The following is a 10,979-nucleotide window of genomic DNA, read 5'->3' on the forward strand; positions in this document are numbered from 1 at the left end:
CTCATGGCGGAGATGAAGAAGTCTCACTCGGCCAACGACAGCGAGGAGTTCTTCCGGGAGGACGGCAGTGGAGGTGACGCCCTTGATGCCCAGAGTGTCCCCCGGGCCTCCAGTCTCCTCTCGTCCACTCACTCACCCGTTCACACTTAGTGGCTGCCGGGGCCCTCGCGGGGGGACGGAGCTGTGGACAGACAGACCCCCTGCCTTGAGCTCCCGCCCCGCGGTCTCTGCGTTTCGGAGTGCACGGACTCCCTGGTTGTGGTCTCACGTCCACACGCTGGGTGCCAGAAGCACTTGCACGGGAGAGGTGGGCTCCGGTTCATTCGTGCACCTTGCGACGTCAGGCTCCGCGGTTTCGCTCCTCAGTGCTGTCCTTGGCCACCTCGCCCTCACTCTAGAACCTTCCGTGGGGTGTCCCTCAGGGTCTCCCGGCTCCGTCCCTCCTGGATCTGGCTCCCGAGGGCCTGCTTGCGGTCTGGCCTTCCCGAGCCGAGGCCCGTCAGCAGGCAGAGGCTCGGTCTGACCCACTCAAGTCTGCAGTCACCAGCAGACCTTCCCCGCTGCTGTGTGCACGGTGTCGGCCTCACCGGCAGCGAGCCGGGGGCCCCAGGGGGTGTCGCGTCTGTCACAGGAGCAGTGGAAAGCCACTGCAGCGTTTTAAGGCGGGGACTGACGAGATCAGATGTGAACATTCGGAATCCCAGTGAGCGGTCCGAATGGCGAATGGAGGACAGGGCTTGCTGACAGACAAGATGGGAGGTTCCGGTCAGCTCTGAGCTGGAGGGGCGCGAGTGCGTCTGGCGCCATCATCCTTGGGACCAAGCTGGGCGCCCGGCATAGCAGGAACTCCGTGCACGTCTGCCAGGCAAATGACAGGAGAAAGGATCTGCCAGTAGCACGGATGGCCCTGGACAGGGAGCTGGCTGTGGTGCTGACTGGCCCTGCCCGCCAGGACCCAGAGGCAGAGGGCCCTGCTGGACCCTGGCCGGGGCCTGGAGACCCCAGCCCTGGCTTTGACCTGCTCTTGTGTGAGCTCGGGCAAGTGCCTTCCTCAGCTCAGCTCATTTCTAGATTTATAGGGAAGTGCTAATAACCACCCCCACCTGCCTCCCTGGGTGACCCATAAAACTGGGTGTCGCTGATGAGTCATCTCAGCGTCGCCCACGTCCACCGGGAAGCAGGAAGCAGAGAAGTAACAGTGTGCCGGTGTGCCAGACCCCCCAAAGGGGAGCCTCGGGGACAGAGAAGCGGGGCAGGGCAGGCTCGGAGGGTGGAGGAGGCCCCTGAGGGATGGGGCAGGGCAGGGCGATGGCGCACCCAGCACAGGGAGGACCTGGGCCGAGAAGAAGGAGGAGTGGGCGGTGTCCTCCCAGGGGCTGCGCGGCCTGGGCTCTGACCCGGCCGTCTTCCCTCTAGCTGATCTGCACAATGCCACCAACCTGCGGTCTCGGTCGCTGTCTGGCACGGGGCGGTCCCTGGTCGGGTCTTGGCTGAAGCTGAACAGAGCGGACGGGAACTTCCTTCTCTATGCACACTTAACCTACGTCACTTTGCCGCTGCATCGGATCTTAACAGGTAACGTGGAAACGCAGCTGCCACTCTGCAGTCACTCTTTGGAACCTGGTTCCTGGACCCTGGGTCCCCGAGGCCAGTTCGTGGGTGTGTGCACCCCTGTCCCTGCATTTCAAGTCAGGAGCTCGTCAGTGGCTTCCACGGAGGTCTCTCTATTCACTTCACGCAGGGCGTCTGGGAAAACTCCCGCCCCTGAACGTGTCCCTTTGAAGGTGCTCTGGTGGCCCCTCCTGCCCCCTCGTCTCCAGACCCTTAAGTGAGCGTTACTCGTGGGTAGGTGAAACTCGGGGGCCTGTCACTGACCGGGGCTGTGCCAGGCAGTGGCTCTGGAGTCGGGCCAGCCCATACCCGAGCTCGGGCTCTGCGGCCGCCCTGCACTCATTTCGCTGTCCGCAGGATGGGGGGACAGCAGCGCTGCCGGTCTGAGGGTCGGAAGAGGACGTGCACGCGGGTCGCCTGGCGTGGGCTCCCCTCACGAACGGGGCTGTCCTGTCCATCACGGTCGCGCTCCGTGTTTAATCCCTGTCTCACCCGCTCCCCACCCTCCGCCCTAGACATCCTGGAGGTACGGCAGAAGCCCATCCTGATGACCTAGCCGTGTGCGGAGCCCGCGCGGAGCCCCCGGCCCCGCCCGGCCCTGGGAGTGCTGCCAAGTGCCTATGTGTCCACCGCCACCGGGGTCTTCTGTGACAACCCAGCGCCGGGGGCCAGAGCCAGGCGAGGCCACTCGACCCCTGGGGCCAGGGCCGACTCCACGAACACCAGCCCAAACTGAAGTGCCTCTTTCTCCTCCCCTGCTGGCTCTGCTCCTGCCCTGCACCCCCGCCCATCACCTCCCGCCTGTCCCTGGAGAGCCCTCTGCACCCAGAGAGGACCGGAGGCCCCAAGAGGCCATCAAGAACGCAGAGGAGCTGCCAGCACCCAGCACGTCCAGACCTACCCACCCGACACGACATCCCGACCCGCAGCGGGCGGGGACCACCCAGCGGGGGCGCCGTGCGTCACACCCTCCACGCTTCTTAAGGAGGACAGTTTACCGTTTCGTAATGCTGTGCCAATGAACTTCGGCATCTGCGTTGGTCCCGACGTCCGCCCTCCCTCGCTTACCACTTGGTTCTAGCGGGTTACGGTGGGGAGGCGGGGAGCACAGCTGTTCGATGGTTTTGCCCTGGGCTGCGAACACCTCAGCCCACGCCCGGTTCCAGAAAGGCCGGTAGCTTAGCGGACAGGCCCTGATCCCGCCGGAATGGCCTTTGCTTCCAGCCAAAGAGCACCACCGACACACACCTCCACCGTGGAGACCGCCCGCTCTGTGCCTCGGCCGGCCTGGCCCACAGAGCAGGTCGGAGGGCAGGTGGGAGGGCGTGGGAACCAGACGGGGAGAAGGGTGGGGTCTCCGCCCAAGGGCGGAAGGTTGGGGTGGGGTCGGCATCCTTCCAGGAAGGTTCTAGTAGACCCTCCATCCGTCCTTGGGGTCCAGGGAGGGGCTAGTTAGTTTTGCTTCTGGTTTCCTGGAGCTCACGTTGTCTGCGTGTGCCGGTCCCTCCCTCGGACCAGCTCCGTGTGGCCAGTCGGGCAGGTGTGTGTGTGAGTGGCCGTCCATCCAGCCCTGGCCTTGCCCACGGCCTCGTCCCAGCCAGGAGGATTGCCGCGGGGGATGACACGAGTTCTCAGACCGCAGGTCCTCCTGAGAGCAGAGTGTCCCCCAGCCCAGTGGGAGTGGCCTGTCTGTGGGTGTCTGTCGCAGTGTCGGAAGTCCCCAGGAACATTTGAGGGGTTCCTGCCGTATGTTTAGAGGTCCGCGGGGTGCGGGAAAAGGGCGTGGAGGGGCGTCTCTCCGTCTGTTTATCCTGTGCTCTAGGGGTTTGCTCTGGGCTCCGCAACGGGACGACTTGGGGGCTTTCTCCAGATTTTGTATGCTGTTATTAAAAGCGAGCTATTGCATTTCATTCTGCCTCAGTTTGCCCACCTGTAAAATGGGGCCGATACCACCTACCTCACTGGAGTCTCCAGGGTCCCAGCACACGACCTGGTCAGGGCGCCGTTCCGTGCACTGCTGCTGTCAGGTGTCAGGCAGTCCGACGCTTCCCTCCCCGACCCCTCTAATCACCCCGTCCAAGACACCGTGTGGTGGGGTTGGCTTGGAACATTCTCGCATTCTCTGACAGCGCCCCACTCGTGCTAGAGGTCCCTCTGCTCTGCATGATCTCATGTCCCAAAGCAGTGCCCTTGGGCAGTGGGGCCGGGCCTCGGGGAGCTGCGAGGTGGCCCAGTGTTCCAGGACGCCTCTGGAGCGTTCTCCAGGGGTGCTGAGAGCTGCCCCCAAGTTTGTGCCCAGGGTGGCTAAAATATAGCTTTTTCTTCAGGAACATTTTCTTCCCTGGTCGTCTGGAGTCCGAAGACTCCGGAACTCAGTTCTTAGGAGAAACACAGTCCTGATGTAGCTTCGTGGAGAGACGAGGTAGCCCCCACGTGCAGAAGCACAGAGGCTGTTCCTCTGTGCTGCGGGGAAGGGCTCCAGAAGGTTCCTCAGCTGGGGCCAGAAACTGGCCCAGCTCATGAGTCTTGGCCACGGCTGCCAGTCGGCCCTGGACAAAGCGTCAGGCTGCTCCCCTGTAAACCTAAATTCTGTCTGCCTCACGGGGGCTGAGGGCCAATTGCAGGAACGTGTGAAAAAGCTTGGCAGAACTTAGAAATGTGTGCAAACAGTGGGAATTAGATATCACACCTCATTTGTAAAGCGTGTGACAGATGCACACACTGGTTTGGCTGTTCTAGATCCAACACTTAGGTGGCACCTCGCGTGAGCAGGCACCACACTGAACATTTAGGATCTGTCGCCCCCATCCTACAGTTGAGGACACAGCCAGAGAGGTTAGGCGAACTGCCCAGGATTGGACAGCAAGCAGTGAGGGCTGGAGTCCCACGCAGGCGTCTGGCCGCAGCTGGCACTGAGCCAAGGGTCTGAGCTGCTCAGCACGGGGCGTTTGGTGAAATCCATCCTTGTCTTTAACTCTCCCCGGGGGCACTCCTGACGGTGAACTTAAAACACGCTCAGAGGTGATCGGTGACTAGGCAGAAAGCTGTGAACTCTGACGTTTGTTCAAAGTGACCAATGACAGTAACAAAGTAACGGAATAACAAGTGACAGGACCAGAACCAGCGCCCCAACGTCCTGGTGGTTCCTGATGTTGAGCGCCCCAACGTCCTGGTGGGTCCTGATGTTGACACATTTTTACTTACTGTAAGGCCGTCTTCAATTTTTCTGGGAACATGCCTGTCTCTTGAGTGATGCAGGGATGAGCGAAGCATGCATATGTTTCTTAAACAGGAATCGGAATTAAAGGGTAGTTTTACTTTGAAGAAACCTAGGTGTCACTTTTTAGGACTTTAATAGAGTTTTTTTTTTAATTTTAAAGAGTTGTCATGGCCCCAGAGTGGTAGGTGATACATCACCCCCCAGCGACACCTTCAAGCCCCAGAAAGGTAGCCTCTAGTCTTACGTCCTGGTGTCCTGCTCAAACTCCCAGTCACCTCTAAAAACAGCCAAGTCTCCTTATTTCAAAAGAAGAATATTATTTAAAATGCAAGTATCAGAGAAGTAGTCCAAGAGAACAAGCAAAACCACCCTGTAGCTCAGCCAGCTTGGAGGCCAGCGGGCTCCCAACGAGGCTGAGCACGTCACCGGGGAACGATTTGGCTTCTATGTGGCAGTAGAGACAGAAAGGTGTGTTTATAAAGTGACTTTCCCCCAAAGAATCTGGCTAGAATCAAGCCAGAATCTATTTTTGCCTTTTTAATCACAATTAGACCAGTTAGTAGACTTTTGAAAAATTACGTAATTTTTTTTTTTTTCATTAAAAGACATTCCAGGGGGCAGTCCCTGTACAGTTGGTATATTCTAATGACTTACTTTCGAAAGGTATATTTGACGTAGTCATAATACAGTGGTTTTAAATTACTGGTCAGAATTCTTTAAAGACTTCACATATCACAGATCTGACAACTTTCTAATGAGGCTTCATAAGTTTCACTCATATTCTGTTCGGTTTTCCAGTTTAGCTAGAATTTAGTTTTATATTCGATTTTTAAAAAATCCAAATATCTTTGACATTACAAAGTTTAAGCTTCCTCTCCTCTATACCAGAAACTGGAATTACATCTCTTAAACATAGGCGCCCTGGTAGGACACAGACTCCGAGGTGTGAAAAGGCACCAGGTGCCCGCTGACATCTGGCCCCTGAGCGTGAACCAAGAAGCCTTCCGGGCAGGACTGCTCCTCTGGCCCTCCTGGGAGGTGGCCTGGGGGCGTCACTGAGTGCTTGCTGGGGCTTCTTTTGCCCTTTTCACTGACTGACGTCCTCCTCAGTGGATCCTGTCCTGTCTCCGAGCCCCGGGAGCAGGTGACCCAGGAGAACTCCTTGGAACACCACAGAAGCCAAATCACTTGAAAACCAAGTGGCCTGGGGGTTGGTTCGGAGTCCCATAGCAGCTAGAACCTCAGAAGTGGAGGAAGCCGCAGACCTGCCCACTGAAATAGTTGGCGTTTACAGTTTTCTATTACTCCCGAGGCGAGCAGGCACTTGTATCGTCCGTTCTAGTCCTTGGGCTCCATAGATCCCAAACCACAGCGATGCTCCAGGTCCTTGAGCGGTTGAGGCATCCAGTCTTTCTCGCCTTTGTTGTCCTTCTGGTCTCTTCGCAGAAGGTCGGGTGATTTAGATGTAAATAGTATCTTTTATGGTTTCCAGATGAATTCTCTGAGAATATTTAAACCTGCAAAGGATACCCGTTGAGATTTTTCACTACTTTGAGGCATAACTAAAGTGATTTCTACAAAATCTATTTTAGCAAAAGCACCATGATGGCATACACTGACTATATTAGAATCAAATTGTCAGCGTTATTTCCATAAACAGCAGCAGCTTCTGGATTAACCACCTTCCACAGACGTAGAAATCATTTCTAAGCAGTATTTGTGGTTGGCTGTTAGCTCTGCTTTATGATTTTGCATTTCTATTGAAAGTTGATTTGCATGTTGAATATTACATTTCTGTTTCTTCCATGTGTTCCTCTAATAAATCTGTACTGGTTATTTATTTATTTATTTTTTATCTCTAATAGGGTGTTTCAGATTAAATGCAGATATTACAGCAATGGATAACTTAGTGACTGAACCTTATTTTGCCCCCAAAGTTTTCTTAGACCGACAGAAACCACCCTGGCAGTCCTCGAGTCAGCGAGGAGGGTGACGGCGCTGCTGGTGCTGAGTTTGCAAAATTAAAGCATCATTTTTAGCTTTAGCTCTCGGCCCCCAGTCTAGTCCCGCCCCCCCAGTAGTGGGGCCCTGCAGCTGTGCTGCCAGGTTTCCCCCAGCTTTTCCTAGCGAGCCCCTGAACGATGGCTAGAGTGACAGCCAGCGGTCCCGCGTTCAGGTCTGGCGGGCTCCCGATAGGCCGCCCGGTCTCCTGGAAGATGGCGTGTGGGCTGTGGGCTCCTTGACTCACCCAGCTGATGTTGAGCGCGTCCCCCCATTTTCAGGCTGATGACGCCACCTGACCTATCACCGATTCCTCGCAGATGGAACCAGCCTAAGAGTCACAGCTCGGGCGATGGGCATTTCCTTTCCATGGTCAAATGATGTCTATGTCACAGGGTGATGGGTGTAAGTAAGGCCTGAGACACTGTAGAAAGTGACAGAAATGAGTAATAAAGAAAGGGGGGCGGGGTTCTGAGAGGAACACCTACACAAACCTGGAACTACAGTAAGAGACATCGGTGACCCCTCATGGAAATGGCGATTGCCGTCAGAAGCATCTGAGCCGAGGGGATTCAGCGTCACCAAGAGCAGAGTGCGGGACAGTTACGGAGGCAGTTTTGTAGGGCAAAGGAACCACTTCCTTGCCATCCACATCACACCCCACTCTTGTTAAACGATTAGGAGGTCCTTTTAAAACAGTCACCTGAGAAATATCTGCTATTTGGGGAGACAGTCTCTCCCCTAGAAGCTACCTACGATAACCTCAGTCCTATTTATGGCCTCCTCTGGAAGGCCCCATCGCCCTGCCAGTTCTTTTAATTCTGAGCAGCTGGACTTTTAGGAAGTGCTGCCATGCCCTAGCTTAGAAAACAATGTTGACTGGAAGGGAAAACCTTTGGGAATTCTGTACGGGGAGAGAGATGTAAAATAGTCTCTCCGACCACACCGTTCATTGTACATATACATGTCGAATGTGTAAACATGCAGTACTTTTGTGCTCGGTCGTTAAAATGACAACAACTGGAAAATTCATATGAAGACAGGAAAATATTTGTTTGGGGGGATGATAAAAGTTGTCTTTTCTTTTGCTTACAGACTTGGTGTCTACATAAGCCGACAGGTGTTTCTTTCCTATATGTGGATTAAGGGTCTTTCATCTTGGAATCTGACTTTAATAAAACAATTAAATTGCTCAGTTTGAAATAACCATGGTTGTTAGTGAACTTTAATGATTATATTTTGAATAAACAATTTTGTTCGAATGATTTTGGCCAATTCCAGAAACCAGTGACGGTGAGTCCTTCCACAGGAACACGTCTCCGAGTGGCCCACGGAAGGAGCTGCATCCAAACCCTGTTATCTAAACTGGGGCAGGGGTTTCTCAGCCGCGAAGTGGACTCACCACCGGCCTTCTGGGGGGCAGCGGGACTGAAGTGACGTCCACGCACAAACACTGGCACGGTCCCTGGCAACTTGGAAAATCATTGCTGTTTCCCGCCCTGCAGTGTGCCGAAAGTGTGTTTTGTGGGTTACCTTCAAACAGACGTCCTAACGGCGCTCAGGCAGCCCAGTGGTTCTCAAATCCCAGTGTGCGTCGGAATCCCTCGGCAAAACCCAGGAGACGTTCTGGGGTTAGTGGCGGCGGACGCGTGACCGCGACGCGCTGATGTACACTTTAGAAGGGTGAACATTTTACGTGGATTACATCTCAGTGAAAACCGAAATGGCCCGCGGGGCCCCAACCTGCGGTTCTGACTCAGCGGGTTGGTGGGGAGGGGCGTTCGCCTCCCTGGCAAGTCCCTAGGTGCAGCCACTGCCCCCAGGACCACCCTTGAGAACTGCCGCTCTAGCCAGACCACTCGGCTGGGCACGTGAAATAGGACCGGTGCGTGCCAGGTGTGGCCTTGCTCTTCGGATAGGACCCTCTTAGCGTCACTGTGAGTTTCCATGTTGTCAGTTCAGGAAAAATACTTTGATGGAGAAGGCAGGTAGTCTCTGCGACATTTTCTCTACCAGGAGACATCTTTTATAAGTGCTAGAATAATTCAGGAAACAAAAAAATAGGAACCTGACTCCAGTACTATACTTTACAATTTAACGTCTTAATAGTGATTTTTCTAAATCACTGGCAATTTAAAGTTATACGAACTCAAAATATATTTTTTTCTTGATCATTTTGATCCTTAGTTTTAAAATGTCCTTGAGAAGGATCACATTTTCGACTGACATGGGTCTGGACCCAGACTTCAGCTCTATTTACTGCTCTGTAAGAAACTTAACCTGCCTACACTCATTTCCTTGGAAAACTCACCAGAGCCCACGTCCCGGAGGTCTGCTGTGAAACATATAGAGCACCTTGTACAGGGCTTTACACCAGCGGTCCCCAACCTGGGTGGCACCAGGGCCCGGTGCTCCGATGAGGATCTAATGCCTGATGATCTGAGGCGGAGCCGAGGCGCTGATGCTGGCGCTGGGGAGCGGCTGCGGATACAGATGGAGCTTTCCTCGCCCGCCCACTGCCGCTCGCCTGCTGTGCGACCCGGTTCCTGGCAGATCACAGACCGATACCGGTATGCAGCCCAGAGGCTGGGGACCCCAGCTTCCTACAGCAGCCAGTGAAAAATCTATTATTCCCTCTCTAATTGGTAAACACGAGTCCAACAGGGAAACGAACGTTTGGAAGTAGCCTCGCTGCACCCCGGGGTCTGCTGCCCGCCCGGCTCCCTCCCCTCCAGGCGGAGGTGGTTCCGGAGGCTTCTGCAGGATTCTTCTCCCCTGGTCTGCTTGACTTGTACTAACGCCAGGTGCATCACAGAGAACACAAAAGTGTCAAACACTGTGATTTTGTTTACTTTCCATTTATTCACATTTATGGACTGTTACACTTCCTCAACGGGATCATTCAAAAACACAAAATGAGATTACATTGTCTGACAATTCAAGTATTTAAGTTTTAAAAAACAATTTCCTATTTAAAATAGAAAGCAAACAATTTATCTGTTTGATTGCTAAGAAGTTTCACATCTGCCTTGTATCAGACAGTCCCTCATCCTCACCGTGGTGGCCACGGGCCAAGGATACATGAGCAGCCTCGTGCTCGGCGTGCTGGCCTGTAAGACCAGTTTCACGGGCTCCCCGCTGTCACCCACCAGCACTGCAGGACAGCTCAGGTCCTACTTAGCAGTCTGTCTTCCAGAACGACGACGGACGCTCGGGACTTTGGGAGTGAGCCGCTCAGTTGACAAGGCCTTCAAGCGCACTGCACGCACATTTGACTGTCCCGAATAGAAGAATAACTGACAAATGCTCAAAAACAAACAACTTGTTTACCTTTAAAACGAAACCAAAAAAGCTTTCTCAGTCCAAATATCCTGAACTCTAATCATAAGGTAGAATATTCGATATTTTTTGGCATGCAGCATATCAAAAATATGACTTAGAATTGAAGTTGTAAAACAATCATCTTTATAAAGAAAACCCATAAACAGATTTGGCCTTCTATGGGAAACACAATCTAAACTTTAAAAACTGGACACACACTTTCAGTCTGTAATTCTAACAACAAAGATGGCACGACAGTCATTTTTGCCTACTGGGAATGCTCGAAAGGATGGGATGGACACACGCCAGTCTGCAAAAAGGCCACCGGGAGGCTCGGTGTTTGTCAAGATGCGACACCACCTGATTTAGAATGAAAGATACACACACCTCACTTTAGGCCACGTATATAATACACTTTATAGATTCTTACACCCAAAATGAAAATTTCAGTCTGCATTACTTTTTAAAGCCTCATTTCTAATGATTTGTTAAAAATTAAATCTAAACCCATGGGGCTGGGTTTAGACATTATTACACTGGGGAGAAAAGGTAAGCCCTCTGGGGCCCCGGGCGTGGGGTAGAGTTTCCAGAAAAGTCCATGCACACTTAGGCTCTGTCATACTGATACATAATTAGAGACCAACAAGTTCCCAAAGTGTAAGAATGATTTAAAGAAAACATTACATTTTGAGTCCTGGTATATACATCACATTTTCCCTGTAATTTTCACTTTTACAGTGACAGTCTTAGCAGCAAGAATTTGCTGGGAATGTTAGGAGAAAAGCAAGCCACGCGCAGCCACTAATTTCGAAGATGTGAACTAGTT

The 10,979-nt window shown here is 53.3% G+C and overlaps 1 protein-coding gene across 1 annotated transcript in view; it reads left to right on the forward strand.

Annotated features, from left to right (window-relative positions):
• The window catches only part of KIAA0930 (KIAA0930 ortholog), a 41,287-nt gene extending 34,616 nt beyond the window's left edge, over positions 1–6,671 (forward strand). The window contains exons 3-5 of the mRNA XM_039863010.1: positions 1–73; positions 1,417–1,575; positions 2,127–6,671. Of these exons, the coding sequence (XP_039718944.1) occupies positions 1–73; positions 1,417–1,575; positions 2,127–2,167 (273 nt within the window). The 3' untranslated portion in view covers positions 2,168–6,671. The remainder of the gene's footprint in view (positions 74–1,416; positions 1,576–2,126) is intronic.
• Positions 6,672–10,979: the final 4,308 nt, after the last annotated feature.

The sequence above is a fragment of the Pteropus medius genome, unplaced genomic scaffold, assembly GCF_902729225.1.
Source record: "Pteropus medius unplaced genomic scaffold, Ma_sr-lr_union100, whole genome shotgun sequence".
NCBI lineage: Eukaryota > Metazoa > Chordata > Mammalia > Chiroptera > Pteropodidae > Pteropus > Pteropus medius.